Below are 22326 nucleotides of genomic sequence, written 5' to 3'. Positions count from 1 at the left end.
TTTTGAAGTTGGGAGGTGCATATGTATGGAACTAATGTCTCTCTCTCCTCTTGTGGTCAGATGGAGTTGTCTCTGGAGCGTCTGGCGACCCAGGAGAGGGAGGTGTCTTTGTCAGGGGAGACGCTGACTCAGACAGAACAGACACTCAGGGACCTGGACAGCCTGGAGGCTCATGCACAGGTCAGTATTTACCTTTTACACACTCCCTCATCAGATCAAGGATACCAGGGGACTACACTTGTATACATAATCCTCAAGACCTGACCTACAAATGGTGGTTGGCAGAGATCGTCTTCTCTGGGTCTCACGTGTTTTTGGTAACAGCATTGGCTGTGGAGCTAGGATTGAATTGTATTTGCTATGGTGATACTGTATGTGTGTAGACCTCCTGCATGTTATTGTATGTAATTGACAGTGGTGTCCTGGGTGTTGCTAGGAGGAGATGGCCCGTGCCCAGACCATCATCCTCCATGGTCACCAGCTGGCAGCCTGTCACCACTACGCCATGGCCCTGATCGTGCAGCGCTGCAACGAGCTACGTCACCGCTGTGACACGCTCAGTAAGGCTCTGAGGGCCAAACACACACACCTCTCCCAGGCCTACCAGCTGATGCTACGCTTGGATCAGGTAGAGGACACACACATACACACATTTATTTACACTCATACACACAGGTGAGCACACACACAAACACAAACAAGCATTTCGTTACACCCGCAATAACATCTGCTAAACACGTGTATGTGACAAATACCATTTGATTTGAGTATTTAGCTGTTGATCTGCGTAGATGAAGTGCTGGCACAAAACCATGCACTGAAATATATTTGGTTACCTTTTTTCTCTGTCAAGTGCTAACGTATATCCGATTATGATTGGTCAGTGTGCATGACATTGTCTCGTCCCCACCATAGGCCCAGAGTTGGTGTGACGACGGGGCCTACTTGTTGGCCCAGCAGCTGGTGGAAAAGTTCCAGTCTAAGGAGGGGGCCCAGGCTGCTCTGAAGGACATAGACAGATTCCTGGAGGGGGCTCCGTCTCTCCTCAGCTCAGGACATGACCTCCTGGCCGTGGAGTTTGAGTCTGTCCTCACCCCAGAGATACAGGTTAAACACCAACCAGTGTCTCTCATTCACAAACAGCTCTATGGTTTAAAGAGAAAAGCCCTCTGTAATGCTTCTCATGAACCATCAGTGTATAATCCATCATAAGGCTTTCTATACACATAATACATTACAGAACTATAAAAGCCTATTTAGCGAACACTGTTCCACTAACACTGTTTTGCTGACACACTGCAGGTTCTGGCTCCATATAAATCCTCTAAGCCCCCCCTTCTTTCTTCGTCCTCCACAGGTCCAGATGGGGAAGACATTTGAGAAGCACACAGCGGTGCAGGAGATGATCCACAACAGACAGGTCTGTCTGAGGAAGCTGGCTGATAAACACATCCGTCCCATTCAACTGGTGGCCCCCCGGCCAGAGAACCCACCCCGTTCCAAGTCCCCACTATTCTCCCCCAAACATGGTAAGAGGAGGTAGGGGACACACACGCACTTGATATTCAGGACATTTGTCACAGTAGATTAAACAGCATCAGACTGTATAGCTGACTGCTTCGGGCTAGAGAGGTTTACAGTACATGTTTCATCATCCAGCTGTCCACAGCCCAGGGCTTCACACACGTCCCTCCAGCCCTGCAGTGAAGTAGTCAAAGCAGCCAACTACAGGATCCAGTAATGAGGAAGTCCACAGTGTTTGTGCTCGACCTGAGTTAAAGATCTACCTGTTTTGGCCCAGCAGTATAATCAGTCCTTAGGGGATACTGGGGCGGCAGGTACTCTCGTGGTTAGAGCGTTGGGCCAGTAACCGAAAGGTTGCTAGATTGAATCCCCGAGCTGACAAGGTAAAAAAAAATAGGTTGTTCTGCCCCTGAATAAGGCAGTGCACCCTCTGTTCATAGGCCGTCATTGTAAATAAGAATTTGTTCTTAACTGACTTGCCTAGTTAAATAAAGGTTAATTAAATAAATAAAAAGTGAGGATAGGACATCCAGGTCCCACAGGACCTATCAAACCACTACATTTTCATATCGCCACAAGCAACTGCTCTTTGTAGTGATGGCGCTATTGGGTAATGTAGTGTTAGGTAGTGTCAACTGCTGTATCGTCATGGCTTCATCAAAGCACATATATACATATACTATACTCATTATTAACATGTTATCCGACAAGTCTTGTGTTTTATCCCCATTATTGACGTGTTATCCAGACAGGTCTTGTGTTTTATCACCATTATTGACGTGTTATCCAGACAGGTCTCGTGTTTTATCACCATTATTGACGTGTTATCCAGACAGGTCTTGTGTTTTATCCCCATTATTGACGTGTTATCCAGACAGGTCTTGTGTTTTATCACCATTATTGACGTGTTATCCAGACAGGTCTTGTGTTTTATCCCCATTATTGACATGTTATCCAGACAGGTCTTGTGTTTTATCCCCATTACTGACGTGTTATCCAGACAGGTCTTGTGTTTTATCACCATTATTGACATGTTATCCAGACAGGTCTCGTGTTTTATCACCATTATTGACATGTTATCCAGACAGGTCTTGTGTTTTATCACCATTATTGACATGTTATCCGGACAGGTCTCGTGTTTTATCACCATTATTGACATGTTATCCAGACAGGTCTCGTGTTTTATCACCATTATTGACATGTTATCCAGACAGGTCTTGTGTTTTATCACCATTATTGACATGTTATCCAGACAGGTCTTGTGTTTTATCCCCATTATTGACGTGTTATCCAGACAGGTCTTGTGTTTTATCACCATTATTGACGTGTTATCCAGACAGGTCTCGTGTTTTATCACCATTATTGACGTGTTATCCAGACAGGTCTTGTGTTTTATCCCCATTATTGACGTGTTATCCAGACAGGTCTTGTGTTTTATCACCATTATTGACGTGTTATCCAGACAGGTCTTGTGTTTTATCCCCATTATTGACATGTTATCCAGACAGGTCTCGTGTTTTATCACCATTATTGACATGTTATCCAGACAGGTCTTGTGTTTTATCACCATTATTGACATGTTATCCGGACAGGTCTCGTGTTTTATCACCATTATTGACATGTTATCCAGACAGGTCTCGTGTTTTATCACCATTATTGACATGTTATCCGGACAGGTCTTGTGTTTTATCACCATTATTGACATGTTATCCAGACAGATCTTGTGTTTTATCACCATTATTGACATGTTATCCAGACAGGTCTCGTGTTTTATCACCATTATTGACATGTTATCCAGACAGGTCTTGTGTTTTATCACCATTATTGACGTGTTATCCAGACAGGTCTTGTGTTTTATCCCCATTATTGACGTGTTATCCAGACAGGTCTTGTGTTTTATCACCATTATTGACGTGTTATCCAGACAGGTCTTGTGTTTTATCCCCATTATTGACATGTTATCCAGACAGGTCTTGTGTTTTATCCCCATTACTGACGTGTTATCCAGACAGGTCTTGTGTTTTATCACCATTATTGACATGTTATCCAGACAGGTCTCGTGTTTTATCACCATTATTGACGTGTTATCCAGACAGGTCTTGTGTTTTATCCCCATTATTGACATGTTATCCAGACAGGTCTCGTGTTTTATCACCATTATTGACATGTTATCCAGACAGGTCTCGTGTTTTATCACCATTATTGACATGTTATCCGGACAGGTCTTGTGTTTTATCACCATTATTGACATGTTATCCAGACAGATCTTGTGTTTTATCACCATTATTGACATGTTATCCAGACAGGTCTCGTGTTTTATCACCATTATTGACATGTTATCCAGACAGGTCTTGTGTTTTATCACCATTATTGACATGTTATCCAGACAGGTCTCGTGTTTTATCACCATTATTGACGTGTTATCCAGACAGGTCTCGTGTTTTATCACCATTATTGACATGTTATCCAGACAGGTCTCGTGTTTTATCACCATTATTGACGTGTTATCCAGACAGGTCTTGTGTTTTATCCCCATTATTGACGTGTTATCCAGACAGGTCTTGTGTTTTATCAAAACACATAGAAACGTACATCATTATCAACTTCAGCTGAGAGGTCATCTTTTGCAGGGGTCGACGGTTTGAAGTTCTCCTTCGATCTATCACTTCCTGGGAAGAGGACGTCACGGAAAAGCCCCGGCTCCAGAAAGGTGAGATGGAGGAAAGGATGACGTAAACGTGGAGAAATTAAAGAAAGTGAATAACCACAGTGGAGAAAGGACTTAAAACGCTGCCGCAGTTCACACACCTCACTATGAATGTCACCGTGGCAACAGTACAGCTGTGATGTTTACATTACAGTTGGTAATCTTTCGGTAGTCATAAAGGCTTGAGGTGGATTTCCTTCTTTAATCTGTGTTATCTGAGGATGGTAATCCTGGTTGTCTCGGTTTTGACCCGTCTGTCTCAGATTGAGGTGATGCATGACTACCAGGAGAATAGGAGCTCCCTGCTCTCCAGCCTGGAGGGAGAGGACAGCCCAGACCTTCTCAAACGGTCTGTCTACTCATCCTCTTTATTATCCCTCCGCAGTCTTCCTGATTCCTTATGTTCAGACATAATACTAATGAGGCCCTGTCACCTCCACAGTCACGTGATGAGGGAGCTAATCGAGACAGAGAGAGTCTATGTGGAGGAGCTGCTGTCAGTGCTGCTGGTGAGAAGATACACAGCAGCGTTTCACCATTTATGGATTACTCCAGAGTTCTCTATGCTGATGTGTGTGTATATATGTGTGTAGGGATACAGGGGAGAGATGGAGAATCCAGGCCTTTCAGGGCTCCTGCCCCCCATCCTGCAAAGTAAGAAAGACATCCTGTTTGGAAACATGCCTGAGATCTACAACTTCCACAGCAGGCAAGGACACACACACACATGTATCCTGTGGTTTAGAGGAAGGATCCTCACTGTCATTAATGTTGTTTGATTCAATCTCTCAGTTCATTGAGACTCCAATCATTGCATCCACATAGCCTCTATGAACTAATGCTTCATCTTAAAATCAACCATGTCTCCTGTACACTAGCTACACTGAGCAAAAATATCAACACCGCATGTAAGTGTTGGTCCCATGTTTCATGAGCTGAAATACAAAAAATCCCAGAAACGTTCCATTCACACAAGAAAAGCGTATTTCTCTCAAATGTTGTGCACAAATTGGTTTACATCCCTGTTAGTGAGCATTTCTCCTTTGCCAAGATAATCCATCCACTTAACAGGTGTGGCATATCAAGAAGCTGATTAAACAGCATGATCATTACACAAGGGCAGTTTTGTCACACAACACAATGCCACGGATTTCTAACATCTTGAGGGAGGTTGCAATTGGCATGCTGACTGCAGGAATGTCCACCAGAGGTGCTGCCAGAGAATTGTATGTTAATTTCTCTACCATAAGCCGCCACCAACGTCGTTTTAGAGAATTCGGCAGTCCGTACAACCGGCCTCTCAACCGCGGACCACGTGCATGGCGTCGTGTGGGCGAGCGGTTTGTTGATGTCAACATTGTGAACAGAGTGGTGGCACTAGGGTTATGATATGGGCAGGCATAAACTACAGACAACGAACACAATTGCATTTTATCGATGGCAATTGAAATGCACAGAAATACCGTGATGGAATTGTGAGGCCCATTGTGAGGCCCATTTCTCTTAAAGTATCTGTGACCAACAGATGCAAACTGTATGTGTTTTCCCAGTCATGTGAAATCCATAGATTAGAGCCTAATTTATTTATTTAACTTGACTGATTTCCTTATATGAACTGTAACTCAGTAAAATCTTTGAAATTGTTGCATGGTGTGTTTATATTTGTTCAGTATACAAGCCAGTTTCCTCTATCCAGCTGTGTGAGTTAGTTCAAGTGTTTATTAGTGGCTCTGTCTGTATCACAGGAGGTTGGTGGCACCTTAATTGGGGAGGATTGGCTAGTGGTAGTAACGGGAGTAGAATTAGTGGAATGGTATCATACATCAGACATATGGTTTCCATGTGTTTGATGCCATTCCATTCGCTCCGTTACGGACATTATTATTATGAGCCGCCTCCTGTGATCTGCATTCTCTATATCCTGCCTGCTGGCCCTGCTCCCCTGCTGGGCTGAATGGCTTAATTGAATGACTGCACGAGGCCCTAAGCCAATTAGAGCCTTTCTAACTGGTGTTAAATGTGAGTTGCTCAAACAAGCATTTGATTATGCAAACGAGAGAGGAAACTTGCAGACACAGGGGGCTCAGTGGCACAGCTGTGTGGGTGACCCCAGTCATTAACTATGGATGAGGGCAGGACATGGGGCCTACTGTGAGGCTGACTGTGTGGTGATGTTTGCTGCTGTGTGTGGTTAGGGTATGACCTATTGACTTAACATGTCTGTGACCTCTGACTCATGATCTCTTGCTTCGACAGGGTGTTCCTGCAGGACCTGGAGGGCTGCCTGGAGACCCCAGAGGGAGTAGGGGCCTGCTTTCTGGAGCGGGTGAGGAAAGTCTATAGTGTGTGTGTGTACATGTCTGTGGTTGTTTCTGAGCAATGTCTTTACCTATAGTATATGTGTGTTTGTCTTGCATGGATGGTGGGTCATTGGAAATGTTTGTGTGTATTTCCAGAAGGAGAATTTCCAGGTGTATGAGTGTTACTGTCAGAATAAGTCTCGCTCTGAGTCCTTGTGGAGGCAATTCTCCGACTGTGCCTTTTTCCAGGTGAAGCCTGTTTCTGTCTGTCAGCCCACTACTGCTCCCTATTGATACTTAGCCATAATATTCTTTTTTTTTAATGGCACAAAATGACATATTACTTTAAATAGATTCACGGTTGTGGTAAAGCAGTATTAAAGCCTTCCCAATCTTGTCCCTCCTCGACATATTCTACAGGAGTGTCAGAAGAAGCTGGAGCACAAACTGGGCCTGGATTCTTACCTGCTGAAACCAGTACAACGCCTTACCAAGTACCAGCTACTACTGAAGGTATGACACACACACCTCTACCCAGCACACCATGCCACTATTGCAGTGTCTCTATAGTAGATAAAACCATGTGGGAACCTTTATCATAATTCAATGTCCCAAAATCCTGTAAATGGTAACAGCACTCTTACATAACCTAGCTCTACAGAGGGACATTCATTTCAATGAATTGAATGCATGACATTAGGGATTACAGATTAAATTGCAGAGAAATCCCATCTGGTTAATGGGGACTGCTAAACATCCCGTGTTAGTCCCTGTTAAATGACAAAATAAGGAAAATCTTACACGCAACTATTATTTTATAGTACAGCTGGAGAATTTGGGATTTCAACTTTTATCAGATATTGATGTGTACCAGACATTGATTTGTGTGTGTGTGTGTGTGTGTTTGTTTGGTGTGTGTGTGTGTTTGGTGTGTGTGGGTGTGTGCGTGCGTGCGTGCGTGCATGCGCTAGGAGCTACTGAAGTACAGTCCAGGAGGCTGTGAGGGGACCTCGGAGCTACAGGGGGCGCTAGCAGCCATGCTGGACCTCCTCAAGTCAGTCAATGACTCCATGCATCAGATTGCCATCACGGGCTACCAGGTGGGGCCTCCTGGTGCTGCTGACACTGTACAGCAAAGTGGTTGAATCTGATCATAGCATACAGTATATTGGCATTTTATACAATTCTGTCAGTATGTGTAGCATTAGATTAACTAACTAAACCAGTCCCTATGTGTTGAACTGTGTATGAGCCAGTCTCTGACCCTGTCTGTGTATTGTTCACCCAGGGAGAGTTGTCTGACCTGGGCCGGGTGCTGATGCAGGGCTCCTTCAGTGTGTGGATCAGCCATAAGAAAGGCCCCACCCGTATGAAGGAGCTGGCCCGCTTCAAGCCCATGCAGAGACACCTGTTCCTGTACGAGAGAGCTCTGCTCTTCTGCAAGCGCAGGGAGGAGCATGGAGAGGGTGCAGACAAGACCCCCTCCTACAGCTTCAAGCACTGTCTCAAGGTGTGTATGTGAAGGCGGTACTTTCTGACACGTGCTGCCTTTCGGAACTGTCTCCAGTGGGATGTTTGTTTTGGTTTGTGTGTCAAGGCGAGTGTGTGTGTTAATATGCACAGGGCATGGCGGATGGTGTCACACCACCTGATGTTCTCCTCTTGATTTATTATTGAGCCCCTGAGCTTCCTGCGATCACACGGAAGTGTTTGGGCCAGCGGGCCAGCCGTGTAGCGTGTAGCTGACGTGTGGCTGATGTGTGATGCATGACGTGTGCTTGTAGGCCCCAGGTTCAATCAGTATGTGTGTGTGTGTAACAGTCAGTGTGTGTGTGTGTGTGTCCTGACAGATGAGTGCGGTGGGGATTACAGAGAACGTCAAGGGAGATGTGAAAAAGTTTGAGATCTGGTACAGTGGCAGGGAGGAGGTGTACTCAGTTCAGGTAAGGACTACCTCTACTCTGTGTGAAGTGACTGTTGAAATTATTCATGCCACCCAGAAGCAGCGTATGTTCACCACACAAGCACTCTAGACAATAACCACAACCCACTGACTTGTTTGTCATCTGCGTGTTGTTCTGTTCTTTGTTGTGCCTTCTTTGTCAACTTCATGCCATGTTATGATTTGTTATATATTGTTATAGTGAAATGTGTGTTATGTTACTGTGGTGCCATTTTTAAATCATGCCTGTAAGATGCAAATAAAATGTCTTCACAAAAAAATAAGTACTCTGTCTATCTTGTCATTGTGTTTTGTTACCATACATTGACTGTGTTCTATTCTTATCTCCCAGGCCCCCACAGTGGAGGTTAAGATGGCTTGGCTCAATGATCTGCGAAGGATCCTCACCAACCAGCAGAAACTCCTTAAAGGTTTTGGATGTCACTCACATCACTCTCCAAAGCACACCCAACAAAGAGTTGGTTTAATTCATCTCAGACATCCTCTCTCTGGTTCTCTTTTTCTCTCAGATGAGCATTGTGTCAACAACCAGATGCCAGAACACATTCAACTGTCTCCGCCCTTGTCTGAGAGGTATGTTGGGTGTAAAAGACACAGCAGCTCCCCACTGATGGTGTGAGTGTGGCAGGCAGTTATGTGACCTGTTGAGACAGTTATGATATGTGGTGTTGGGGAGCATATCAAGAAGCAGGTATAAAGCTGGGAAATAGAACAGGGGAAGAAGGTTCAGGAGCTGATGTGTGAAGAGAAGATGTGTGTGTGAAGAGAAGATGTGTGTGTGAAGAGAAGATGTGTGTGTGAAGAGAAGATGTGTGTGTGAAGAGAAGATGTGTGTGTGAAGAGAAGATGTGTGTGTGTGAAGGGAAGATGTGTGTGTGTGAAGGGACGATGTGTGTGTGAAGGGAAGATGTGTGTGTGAAGGGAAGATGTGTGAAGGGAAGATGTGTGTGTGAAGGGAAGATGTGTGTGTGAAGAGAAGATGTGTGTGTGAAGAGAAGATGTGTGTATGAAGGGAAGATGTGTGTGTGAAGAGAAGATGTGTGTGAAGAGAAGATGTGTGTGAAGGGAAGATGTGTGTGTGTGAAGAGAAGATGTGTGTGTGAAGAGAAGATGTGTGTGTGAAGGGAAGATGTGTGTGTGAAGAGAAGATGTGTGTGTGAAGGGAAGATGTGTGTGTGAAGAGAAGAGGTGTGTGTGTGAAGGGAAGATGTGTGTGTGAAGGGAAGATGTGTGTGTGAAGGGAAGATGTGTGTGTGAAGAGAAGATGTGTGTGTGAAGGGAAGATGTGTGTGAAGGGAAGATGTGTGTGAAGGGAAGATGTGTGTGTGAAGGGAAGATGTGTGAAGAGAATATGTGTGTGTGAAGGGAAGATGTGTGTGAAGAGAAGATGTGTGTGTGAAGAGAAGATGTGTGTGTGAAGAGAAGATGTGTGTGTGAAGGGAAGATGTGTGTGAAGAGAAGATGTGTGTGTGAAGAGAAGATGTGTGTGTGAAGGGAAGATGTGTGTGTGAAGGGAAGATGTGTGTGTGAAGGGAAGATGTGTGTGTGAAGGGAAGATGTGTGTGAAGGGAAGATGTGTGTGTGAAGGGAAGATGTGTGTGTGAAGGGAAGATGTGTGTGAAGGGAAGATGTGTGTGTGAAGGGAAGATGTGTGTGTGAAGGGAAGATGTGTGTGTGAAGGGAAGATGTGTGTGTGAAGGGAAGATGTGTGTGTGAAGAGAAGATGTGTGTGAAGGGAAGATGTGTGTGTGAAGGGAAGATGTGTGTGTGTGAAGGGAAGATGTGTGTGTGTGAAGGGAAGATGTATGTGTGAAGGGAAGATGTGTGTGTGAAGGGAAGATGTGTGTGTGAAGGGAAGATGTGTGTGTGAAGAGAAGATGTGTGTGTGAAGAGAAGATGTGTGTGTGAAGAGAAGATGTGTGTGTGAAGAGAAGATGTGTGTGTGAAGGGAAGATGTGTGTGTGAAGGGAAGATGTGTGTGTGAAGGGAAGATGTGTGTGTGAAGAGAAGATGTGTGTGTGAAGAGAAGATGTGTGTGTGAAGGGAAGATGTGTGTGTGAAGGGAAGATGTGTGTGTGAAGGGAAGATGTGTGTGAAGGGAAGATGTGTGTGAAGGGAAGATGTGTGTGTGAAGGGAAAATGTGTGTGAAGGGAAGATGTGTGTGTGTGAAGGGAAGATATGTGTGTGTGAAGAGAAGATGTGTGTGTGAAGAGAAGATGTGTGTGTGAAGGGAAGATGTGTGTGTGAAGGGAAGATGTGTGTGTGAAGAGAAGATGTGTGTGTGAAGGGAAGATGTGTGTGTGAAGGGAAGGTGTGTGAAGGGAAGATGTGTGAAGGGAAGATGTGTGAAGGGAAGATGTGTGTGTGAAGAGAAGATGTGTGTATGAAGGGAAGATGTGTGTGTGAAGAGAAGATGTGTGTGAAGGGAAGATGTGTGTGTGTGAAGAGAAGATGTGTGTGTGAAGAGAAGATGTGTGTGTGAAGGGAAGATGTGTGTGTGAAGAGAAGATGTGTGTGTGAAGGGAAGATGTGTGTGTGAAGGGAAGATGTGTGTGTGAAGGGAAGATGTGTGTGTGAAGAGAAGATGTGTGTGTGAAGGGAAGATGTGTGTGAAGAGAAGATGTGTGTGAAGGGAAGATGTGTGTGTGAAGGGAAGATGTGTGTGTGAAGGGAAGATGTGTGAAGGGAAGATGTGTGTGTGAAGGGAAGATGTGTGTGTGAAGGGAAGATGTGTGTGTGAAGAGAAGATGTGTGTGTGAAGAGAAGATGTGTGAAAGAAGATGTGAAGAGAAGATGTGTGTGTGAAGAGAAGATGTGTGTGTGAAGAGAAGATGTGTGTGTGAAGAGAAGATGTGTGTGTGAAGGGAAAATGTGTGTGTGAAGGGAAGATGTGTGTGTGAAGGGAAGATGTGTGTGTGAAGGGAAGATGTGTGTGTGTGAAGGGAAGATGTGTGTGTGAATGCTCCCCTCTCTCCTTTGCTGTCTGGTTGCTGTCCTCCCCCCTCCCCCCTGCAGGGGTGTGCGGCCGTCCGGAGGGGCTCCTAAGGGCTGTCTGCCGGGGCTGGACATTGTCTCGCTGTCCGCCAATGTCTTTCAGTGTCTGCGCTCCCGGAGTCCACACCCTCGAAGCCCCCGGCAACGCCCCCCCCCCCAACCGCCCCCGCCCCCAGCGCCACTGACCCGCCCTGACGCTCAGTGGTAAACTCAGCCCAGCTCTGCATGTCTCGGCCAGGCTCGGCATGGCCCAGCTTGGGGATCTAAACCACCCACAGGGCTGCTGTGTTTGCATACTGACCGTCATCTGCAACCCATTTAATAGTAGACTCCATTCGGCTCATAAATCGCCAGATGTGGTTTTCATGACTTGAGAGACAAATGTCCTAACAGGCCTTCCATCTCAGACATCTTACCCCAAATGACTGCACCCATCTTTGCATGGGATTTTCAATTTAGCATGGAATGCAAAGCAAATAAACAAAAAACGTATTGATTTCCTCATGTTTCCAGCACCAGAACTGCTTCTAAGATGGGGTTCGCTAAATTATAGTAGTTATTTCAAACCCAACAAAAATAGTCCTCCTAATACACTGACGAACTAGGATCATGTTAAATGGAGACCAGATCTTTCCATGCGCCAGCATGTGTCTTAGTGTGAACTTGGTTGCACTTGGTCACATGGTTGCTATATGCTGTACTCTGTTTTGCTGCTCCGTGGGCTGTTTGGCTGGCGGCTGAAAGGTCATCATGGTGGTGTGAGATGAGAAGTTGTCCTTAACCACAGATCAAGGATCAGATGTTCCTCTGAAATTAGTAAAGGTTAGATCTGTGGCTAAGGGCAGCTTCTACCTGGAGCATGAGGTCGTTCATTGATTAAGTCTAGTTAAATAAAGGTTAAATAAAATGTATATAAATGGATTGTGTCGTGTTGTCTCTCCCACAGCAAACAGCAGAGGGCGTCGATCAGCTCCGAGGACACTGAGTCAGGGAGGAGCAGTCCAGACCCCCAGTCCCACTCCCTTCAACACCGACGCAACCGACGCAGTGAGTACACCACTACCCCATACATGTACAGTAGACTGGTTGCCAGACAACCACCAAAATGATGCGCTCACATCAATGGGGCACAAGGCCTCGTGGTGTTATGATTTTTAAACGGTATGATAGCAACAAGAGGCTGCCATGCGGGGTATAGTATGTCTCTTGTTTCAGCTAGTTGTATCTTGTTATTGATACCATGTCTTGTTTTGAGGTGTTTTGACTTATGTCACCTGTATGCTAATATGGCGAGAATTCGCTAGCTAGCTAACCAACAACTGTAGCGATGTATTTGAGAGACAACTAGTGGTTATTGTGGAAATGTATGTTTTCAATAAACATTTGGAGATGAAATACAGTTCATATGTTGTCAATAATCATTTTGAGTTGACAGTTGTTTTCCCCTAAATTGCGCACGCATCGGTTTTGTTTCTAAGCAACCCAGCTGTCTACCCATAACATAAAGTAAATAGTTGGTAACTATTTGTAATTATGGTGATTGGGTCAACAATGGTTATTGGGTCATGACAGATGGTACATGAAACTCCTCTGAATTGACATTGGATTTATGTGGGTATTAATACAATTGCAATCCCGGTTCCCTAAAGATGCAGGTATTTCACATAAAGGAGCTGTGGGTGCATGGAGAAACTCTGGGGGTGGGGGGATGATAAATCCTACGGTTTTATCGCTGGTACAGTGCACTAGCGCTAGCTAACATTGTAAGTCAATACTTGGGAGTCAGTATTGATATAAAATCTGCAAAAATAATAACGCAATACTCTACAGTATAGATTTCCCCCCCCTATCCCTTGAAAAAATATAATTTGATTGTCAATTACTCCGTTTTTAATTGTAATTTATCGCTATAGTTACCACGTATTTACTTCAGGTATTTCTGGTACTTCATTAAGGCACTATATAAGGAGAGACAAGCAAAATGTAACTCAAAACTAAAATGTGTAATTTCCAGGCTGGCCCGGTGCACCTCACTCATTAGACATCTGTGAGGGTCTGGAGGAGTGGGGTGGAGGTGAGGACCCCTCTCAGCCTTCAGACACCGAGGAGGAGGACGCTGCTCAGCTGGTGAGATGGGTTCTCTACAACATCAATACAACCACTCATTTGTATTTAAACACTAACACACTGTGTGGCCTCGTTCCTTACCCAGGACCTTAAATATGCTCAGAAAGGTTAAAGGAACCTCTTCAAACTCCCTACGTTTAAAGTGGACACTACACGTTTAAAAGGCATACTCTAGTAGGCTACAGTTCTACATATCCTTCTCTTAGTCTAGCAGAATTGTTTCTGTCCTCCCAGGCTCCAGGCAGATATAAGGCCTTGGCTGAATGTTCACGATACGGCCCAGATGACCTCACCATCAAGAGCGGTGATGTCATCCAGCTGCAGCACGAGGACAGCGAAGGCCACTGGTGAGTGTCGACAGTGTCAGTTGTCTGGTGGTAAAGTTGGTTGCCAATGGCAGAACCTTATTTGACACGGGTTTGACTGTAGCCTAATATAGCAGGTGTAAAGACTTAACGACAAAACAGACAGCGTAGGAGAATGGTTAAAAGCAGAGTGTGGCAGTCCTATCGGCTACCATTTTATTTTCATTTCACAACAATTCTACATGTTGAATGGCCACCATTCGTCAACACCCAGCAGGTTATCTTCTGCACACTGCGGCGCTCCGCCAATTTCGTTATTGTGTGTCCTGCCCTTCACCTTAAAGGTCCAATGCAGCTAAAGTTTGTATCTCAATATTAAATCAGTAAGTACTGTGATTTTTTTCAATTAAGATGGTCAAAGAAATACATTTGTTTCTTAACAGTGAGCAATTTCTCATGCAAGAATGTTGCTAGGACTGTCTGAGAGTGCTCTGAGTGGGGAGGGGAAAACTGAAAGGCTTGGAACTCTATTTCTTATTGGTCTATGAACTAATTGACCCCCTGGTTGTTGTCACCAGACCAAAACTCCCATTCCACCTAAACAGGTTGAAATGTCATGTGTTTTTCAAACAGCTCCAACATTAAAATGGCCTTATCATCATTTTCACAATTTCTCAGTAATATACAAACCTCAGTATGATTTAAAAAAAAATACATATATATAAACAAATGTTTGTTTTAAATGAGAAACAGTAATATCACGTTTTTGACTGTACTGGGCCTTTAACTCCTCTAAAGCCTCCCTCCCTCACTCCATCTCCAGGCTGGTGAAGAACCTGAGTCGCAGACAGGAGGGTATCATCCCAGTCCCCAACCTGCACATGATTCTGGGAAACGGCAGTAGAGGACAGTCCACCAGACTAGGAGGTAAGGTTAGTGTTACAGTACAGAGGAAGAGGTTTCTAAAGCCATTTGTACTCTCAATCCTCCTCTCTGACATGTAGCTCATTAGATGGGCTTCTTTGAATCATTTGTGTCTCCTATCTTTTATCCAGATCCAGGGAATCTGAAGGCCAGAAAGCTCAGCTCCCCTTAAAGGGAAAATGATGTCTTCAAGTGCTCGAGGGACCTGGGAAAGTGGTTAGTCGGAACCTCATATTTCCCACTTCGGAGGAGCTTTGGAAGGCAGCAACACCTTTTGTTGGACCTTTACAAAGATTGGCAGACTGAAAAGACAGACTGTTTTCCATTAGACATTGTGAGGTCATGACTGATGGAATATCTTAAACTCTGCTTCCTCAAAGTGCTCTGATTGGCCACGATTAGAGACAACTAGCCAATTTAAGAAGGACGTAGGAGTTTTAGGTCTGGGTTTTTGATTGACATTTTTCTGGGCCAGTAACATGAGGACCTGTTTTTTTTTGCCCACCATGATGGACAGTGGACACACTTTATGAATGTTACCCTCCAAACACTTTAGACAGCACAGGGTTCTACCAGCACAAAAGGCACACGGTTTGGTGAAAGACAAGGGACATGTGAAAAGGTTTGGGACTTAAAATTCAATCCCCCACTTCCTCTTAGACCCAGCCAATGGGCTTTTCTGTTGGGCTGCTGTAGCTGGATTACATCCATGGACTCTCGCTCTCTGAGGGATTCTTAACCGTCATTGCTAATCAGTGAGAATGCAGTTGTTGTTTGTACATTTATGCGTTTATTCTTATGCGTCATAATAATCCGGGTGTTTGCCTGAAACATTTCTTAAAAAGAGACTTTTGTACATAGCAATGTCATTCATTTTGGATGTGTATACTTGAATGTTGGTCTATTGTTTGTTGATGTTCATTTATTCTACATGCTCATGTTGTTTAGGTATTCATCCTGTCTTATTCCTTAAGGCACCCTTCTCTTAGCTCTCCAAGCTTGAAATGCCAAAACGTGCCGTGCCATGATGCCTTTTTATTCCTGCAATGTTGGAATCGAGCTCCTCTTTGATAAATGTACTGTTTGCTCCGCAATATCAAACGCAGTCTTGCTTCTACCTCACATCGGACCTATACTCAACTGGCACTTTATTAATGCTTCCAAGCGAAATGCAAGCTGAAAGAAAACAAGCGGAAAGCTTTACTATAGTTTCAAAGGCTCTAGAGAAATTGAGCTCTCCATGAACACAATACCTCCTTCATATTTTCCTGATTCATACCTATTGTTTTTCAACTTTATTTCCGAAGCTCAGTGTGTGTCAATGGCGAGGAGCCACACCGCCCCAATATACATAAAGTTAAGATGTCACGGATGGTAAATTCCGACATCTTGTGAGGTGATGGTGACTGATAGAAGGGTACTCCTCAGGTCTATAGTGATATGGGGGAAGAGCTACTACCCGCGTGGCGCCAGCAAAGACTGATGTCATTCTCCCCAGGATTTCACTCTGTCTCCCCGGTGTGAGCAGCACAAAATGGAGCGAGAGAGAGCTGGATCAAGAGAGAGGGAGAAATGTGCCACTCTCTCTTCCTCTACTCGTCTCCTCCACGGCCTTGCAATTAATCTTAGGCTTCCCATTAAACAGGATCATACAGCAAACATGAAATATACCCGCTATGTCGAACGCTTAATTAAATATTGATTGCGGACTTATATGAATTTACTACATCAAATCAAGGCCCCAGTCGGAGGCCTGCCTTTCATATGCTGCGTTTGATGTGGAAATGAGCCAGGAAAACAGCGGGGAGCACAGCGCCACCCTACTAATGTCTTCTTATTAATTAATTCATTAATTTTGCTATCAAGTTGTTCCTTCGCGGCGGTAAGCAGCTGTGCAGCCCAGTAAAATTGTCTATCTACCCTTAACGGAGACCTGCTTGACTGCTGCGCGTCGCATCAATGGGTTTCTCTCCTCATATGGCAGAATTAGCTGGGTTTTCTTTCTTTTGGGCTCCAAAATGCTGCACATTTTGCACTGAACTGTGATGTTCAAAAATAGAGACAGAAATATGCTTGAAAATGCTGTGCGTCTTTGACAAGCGCTGTAAGCTTGTTGCTAAGTGTTTCTCATAAGAGAACATAGCATGGCTAACTGAATATTGACCGAACGTGGCAGGTTTCAGGTTTTTATTATTGTTCTTCAGTCATCGTTGTTGATTGGCTGCTTTTTTATACAGCTTCAGTATTGTATATAGACCAAATAAAGTATTTATTGAAATAATACAGGTTTCTTCTGCACCTTAGAGTTTAATGTTATTTTTTTTCTATATTAGAATACAATAAAGCAGTGTTAGTTGCTTGCATACAGCCATTTGCCAGTAAATTATAGTTTTTGTTTTCTGAATAAGCATAATAAATGTTCAGTAGGCATAAGCATCTGTTCGCCATACAGGTCTCTATCATGTAAAGCTTATCTTCACCAGCTACAAGAAGACGCTCTCTATTTGAATACAAAACAGACACATCTCCTGAACCCCCAAAAGACCTGGAACAAAAAAAGCCAGCGTGGGCCCTGAGGGTCAAAGGTCAGGGGTTAGTCATCCAGGACGTCATGCAGCATGCGCTTGGTCACTGACATAACGTGACGTATCCATCTATAGTAATGCGACACTCTGGTGTATACCCCATACTTCCCATCCTTGGCACACTCCTCCCCCCAGCTCACTATCCCTGTCAGGAACCAGGTGTCATGGTAACGGTTGGTATGGGGACCCCCGCTGTCCCCCTGGCACGAGTCTTTGGCCACGTGAGCATAGCCGGCACAGAACATATACTTGGTGATACGGGCACTACTGCTATCCTTACACGACGTCCTCTCTGTAAATGGCACCTCTACCTTCTGTAGTAAGTGAGACGTGGCCCCCTGGAAGCGTGTGCGACCCCAGCCACTGACTGTAGCTGGGGACTGATCCTTCACCAGGTCCTCGGTGAAGACCTTGGGCCCCAGGCAGATGGGTCTGGCGTGGGAGGAGAATGTGATGGGGTTGTGCAGGCGCAGCAGGGCGATATCGTGGTTGTACAGACTCTGCTGGGAGTCGTAGAGTGGATGTTTGTACTGCTTCGACACCTCGTGGTCCTGTTCCGTGGCCTCTTTAACATTGATGTTATGCTCCCCTGGAGAGGTACAATAACTCAATTAAGTAATCAATATGAATCGTCCTAGTAGAGAATTTAGTTTTAGTCATAGATGCAATGAAATAGATACAAATCATACACCTATGAACACGCTCCTGTGTAAAGTAGTGAGAATGTACCGTAGCTGAGCTAAAAAAAAAAACGGAATTGTGCCTTACCCACTCTGACGAAAAAAGATCCCTGCTGTCCCTCCACCAGACAGTGGGCAGCAGTGATGACCCACAACTGACTGAGGATAGAGCCCCCACAGAAAACCTGACCACTGGGCCTCTGCACCAGAGCAGCCTAGGGGAGTAGAGAGCAGGGAGATCCCGTTACATACAGTATCAGTCTAAAGTTTGGACACACCTACTCGAGAGTTTTTCTTAATTTGAACTATTTTCGACATTGTAGAATAATAGTGAATAAATACATCACAACTATGAAATAACACCAAAGAAATCATGTAGTAACCAAAAAGTGTTAAACAAATCAAAATATATTTTAGATTCTTCAAAGTAGCCACCCTTTGCCTTGATGACAGCTTTGCACACTCTTGGCATTCTCTCAACCAGCTTCACCTTTAATGCTTTTCCTACAGTCTTGGAGTTCCCACATATGCTGAGCACTTGTTGGCTGCTTTTCCTTCACTCTGCGGTCCAACTCATCCCAAACCACCTAAATTGGGTTGAAGTTGGGTGATTTTGGAGGCCAGGGCATCTGATGCAGCTCTCCATCATTCGCCGCCTTGGTCAAATAGCCTGGAGGTGTGTTTTGGGTCATTGTCCTGTTAAAAAACAAATGATAGTCCTGCATATGGAGGGCAAGCGCAAACCAGATGGGATGGCGTATCGCTGCAGAATGCTGTGGTAGCCATGCTGGTTAAGTGTGCCTTGAATTCTAAATAAATCACAGTGTCACCAGCAAAGCACCATCACACCTCTTCTTGCATGCTTTACGGTGGGAACCACACATGCGGATATCATCAGTTCACCTACTCACAAAGACATAGCGGTTGGAAACATAAATCTCAAATTTGGACTCATCAGACCAAAGGACAGATTTCCACTGGTCTAATGTCCATTGCTCGTGTTTCTTGCTCGTGTTTCTTGTTTCTTGGCCCAAGCAAGTCTCTTCTTATTATTGGTGTCCTTTGGTAGTGGTTTCTTTGCAGCAATTTGACCAACAGTTGATGTTGAGATGTGTCTGTTACTTGAACTCTGAAGAATTTATTTGGGATGTAATTTCTGAGGCTGGTAACTCTAATGAACTTATCCTCTGGAGCAGAGGTAACTCTGGTTCTTCCTTTCCTGTGGCGGTCTTCATGAGAGCCAGTGTCATCATAGCACTTGATGGCTTTTGCGACTGCACTTGAAGAAACTTTCAAAGTTCTTGAAATGTTCTGAATTGACGGACCTTCATGTCTTAAAGTAATGATGGACTGTTGTTTCTCTTTGCTTATTTGAGCTGTTCTTGCCGTAATATGGACTTGGTCTTTTACCAAATAATGCTATCTTCTGTAAACCACCCCTACCCTGGCACAACACAACTGATTGGCTCAAACACATTAAGGAAAGACATTCCACAAATGAACTTTTAACAAGGCACACCTGTTAATTGAAATGCAATTCAGGTGATTACCTCATGAAGCTTGTTGAGAGAATGCCAAGAGTGTGCAAAGCTGTCATCAAGGCAAAGGGTGGCTACTTTGAAGAATCTCAAATTTCAAATATATTTAGATTTGTTTATCCCTTTTTTTGGTTACCACAGAATTCCATATGTTTTATTTTATGGTTTTGATGTCGTCACTATTATTCTACAATGTAGAAAATAGTAAAAATAAAAACCTTTTAATGTATAGGTGTGTCCAAACTTTTGACTGGTACTGTATATCGGCCCTTACATGGTAATAATAATATATATGGGTTGTATGTAGCTCTTTTCAAGGACCCAGAGATGCTTAGACACACATTCACCAGTGCATAGTGCATCTTGGTATTTTCCCCTCTCTTACCTGCCATGGGATATCTCCAGGGGTGACTGTGTCGCCACCTACAATACGTATTCTGACGTTGAGGTCTCTCACAGGGGGCTTGGTGGTATTGGCTGGGGTGAGGGAGGGGGTTGTAATGACGTTGGCATCTGATCTTGTTTTCTTAAGGGGGAGTAATGATCTAGACATGTCCGTGATCACAGTCCGCCTGTCTCTGCCACAAGGAAACTCCACTGGTGGTATACAAATCCAAATGAAGGAGGGCTGGGTGGTAACTCTACATCAAGTTACTCTACACCAATGATGTAACGTTGTAATCACACTACTGTATTGACATGTTGCTACACAGTACTTTAGCAAGATTATGGTAAAAGGTATAACAAGACGTGTGAATGTTGTGGCTACCTTCAGGATTGCAGTTGACTCGATCCTGCGCCAGCTTGTAGCCCTCTGCACAGCTACACTCTGCCCCATAGGTGTCCAGGTTCTCGCAGAAGTGCATACATTCTCCATTATTCACCGCACACTGTCTAACTGTTACTGTGGGGAGAAACCTACATCAATTACCCACATCTAAAGAGATGAGGCATGTTAAATAATATAGCAAATAGAAGTAAGTATGGTTGCGATTGTTATTTATTTATTTTACCTTTATTTAACTAGGCAAGTCAGTTAAGAACAAATTCTTATTTTCAATGACGGCCTAGGAACAGTGGGTTAACTGCCTGTTCAGGGGCAGAACGACAGATTTGTACCATGTCAGCTCAGGGATATGAACTTGCAACCTTTCGGTTACTAGTACAACTCTCTAACCACTAGGCTACCCTGCCGCCCCAACGTGGTTTTACAACTGTGTTATCGCAATGTTATAGGAGTGACGTCCAGGCAGAGTTTACATAGAGCGTCCTCAACTGGTTTAAGCTGGACCAACCTGCCCCGAACTGACTGAAATGGAGGACATTTGTCAAGGCCTATGCTCCTTATAGGAGCCAATGGCTTCAGTCAAGTAAGCCATTACGATGTTATTACTGTACCTATCTCACAGTTCGTCCCAGTGAAGCCTCGTAGACAGATGCAGGAGTAGGATCCTTTCTGGTCTTTACAGGAGCCCTGGTTTAGACAGGGGGACGACTTACACTGGTCCCCATCTGATACATAACAGAGCATTATTGATGCAATTTACGTTACACCAAGTTTCATAAACACACACTCACACGATAACATACACATACGCACTATACATACACATGGATTTAGTACTGTAGATATGTGTTAGTGGTGGAGTCGGGGCCTGAGGGCACACAGTGTGTTGTGAAATCGGTGAATATATTGTAATGTTTTTAAAATTGTATAAACTGCCTTCATTTTGCTGGACCCCAGGAAGAGGATCCATAATAAACACAAACACAAACACTGCTAAACCCACACACCACACACAGCTCTGAGTCACAGCTTAATCCCCTCTGTTTGTGGCAACACAACAGTTAATCATTAAGCAAAGTCACCTTCATAAGCGGCCCAAAACTCCATCTGAAAAATAAATACAGAATGTTCAGAATATCACAAGTTAACCCATTCATTACACAGTACCGGATTCATGGTGGAGTCTAACCCCACCACACACACACACACACACACACTCACCGTCTTCTCTTCATTCTCAAATGCTTCCCTGGCCTCCTCCAGGTCACACCTCTCCTCCAGACACTCTCTCTCCAGGTTCCCCCATAACAGCTCCTCGAACACCCCTGTGTTGTGGCGCCTCTGTCTCCTCAGCACACTGTCTGCTGCCTGGTCTGACAGGAACACTGGGGCTGGAGGGCCAGAGGGAGATGGTAAGGCTGTTACAGTCATAGCTGGTGCTATGTAATAGTAATATTGTTGACAGTAATACAGTAATATGACAGTAATATTGTTACTAGTGAGAAACCTACTGAAACCATCAGCAGTCAGAGCAGGACTTACCTCCCCAGACCAGCCGGCAGTCTAGCAGCATCACACACAGGAGGAGGATTAGGTCAACTGTTGCCATCCCTGTCTGATCTGATACTCTGGTATCACAATGCCCAATGCAGAGAAACACACACACACCATGGACACACTCTCACCCACTCCAAAGTACAGCTGTCTGTTTACTCTTGAACCACAGTGGCAGGGTATGTTTGCTGTTAGTTTGTTTAGAGGCAAAACATTGACATACTGTGGTGGATTTATAATTTTCTATTTGTACTTTTTGACCAGCCAGGTCAATTAAGAACAACAGCTTCTTATTTATAATGATGGGTTGGCTGGCTGGTGTAAGTATCCGTGTACA

At 44.4% G+C, this 22326-nt stretch overlaps 2 protein-coding genes across 5 annotated transcripts in view; one reads left to right on the top strand and one right to left on the bottom strand.

Annotated features, from left to right (window-relative positions):
* mcf2a (MCF.2 cell line derived transforming sequence a) overlaps positions 1 to 18020 on the top strand; it is a 36379-nt gene extending 18359 nt beyond the window's left edge. The window contains exons 10-30 of one of the 4 annotated variants that reach the window (XM_065018599.1): positions 61 to 180; positions 437 to 628; positions 916 to 1107; positions 1358 to 1529; positions 4155 to 4234; positions 4495 to 4580; positions 4674 to 4740; positions 4825 to 4940; positions 6488 to 6557; positions 6688 to 6780; positions 6952 to 7044; positions 7503 to 7631; positions 7820 to 8041; positions 8382 to 8474; positions 8826 to 8904; positions 9004 to 9067; positions 12436 to 12536; positions 13504 to 13616; positions 13851 to 13963; positions 14745 to 14848; positions 14977 to 18020. In XM_065018599.1, the coding sequence (XP_064874671.1) occupies positions 61 to 180; positions 437 to 628; positions 916 to 1107; positions 1358 to 1529; positions 4155 to 4234; positions 4495 to 4580; positions 4674 to 4740; positions 4825 to 4940; positions 6488 to 6557; positions 6688 to 6780; positions 6952 to 7044; positions 7503 to 7631; positions 7820 to 8041; positions 8382 to 8474; positions 8826 to 8904; positions 9004 to 9067; positions 12436 to 12536; positions 13504 to 13616; positions 13851 to 13963; positions 14745 to 14848; positions 14977 to 15017 (2340 nt within the window). In that variant the 3' untranslated portion in view covers positions 15018 to 18020. Of the gene's footprint in view, positions 1 to 60; positions 181 to 436; positions 629 to 915; positions 1108 to 1357; positions 1530 to 4154; positions 4235 to 4494; positions 4581 to 4673; positions 4741 to 4824; positions 4941 to 6487; positions 6558 to 6687; positions 6781 to 6951; positions 7045 to 7502; positions 7632 to 7819; positions 8042 to 8381; positions 8475 to 8825; positions 9068 to 12435; positions 12537 to 13503; positions 13617 to 13850; positions 13964 to 14744; positions 14957 to 14976 lie in introns of those variants that run through there. The other 3 variants (XM_065018597.1, XM_065018598.1, XM_065018595.1) reach the window with 3 other exon arrangements.
* On the bottom strand, positions 17019 to 22105 carry f9a (coagulation factor IXa). The gene is made up of 8 exons (XM_065018600.1): positions 21978 to 22105; positions 21657 to 21826; positions 21518 to 21542; positions 21047 to 21160; positions 20418 to 20552; positions 20034 to 20245; positions 18199 to 18325; positions 17019 to 18019 (listed from the first exon to the last, which is right to left on the bottom strand). Exons 1-8 carry the CDS (start codon positions 22042 to 22044, stop codon positions 17439 to 17441), a joined length of 1431 nt encoding a protein of 476 aa, XP_064874672.1. The 5' UTR covers positions 22045 to 22105; the 3' UTR covers positions 17019 to 17438.
* Positions 22106 to 22326: the final 221 nt, after the last annotated feature.

This window comes from Oncorhynchus nerka, linkage group LG5 (assembly GCF_034236695.1).
Source record: "Oncorhynchus nerka isolate Pitt River linkage group LG5, Oner_Uvic_2.0, whole genome shotgun sequence".
NCBI lineage: Eukaryota > Metazoa > Chordata > Actinopteri > Salmoniformes > Salmonidae > Oncorhynchus > Oncorhynchus nerka.
This window is presented reverse-complemented; position numbering and strand designations above follow the sequence as displayed.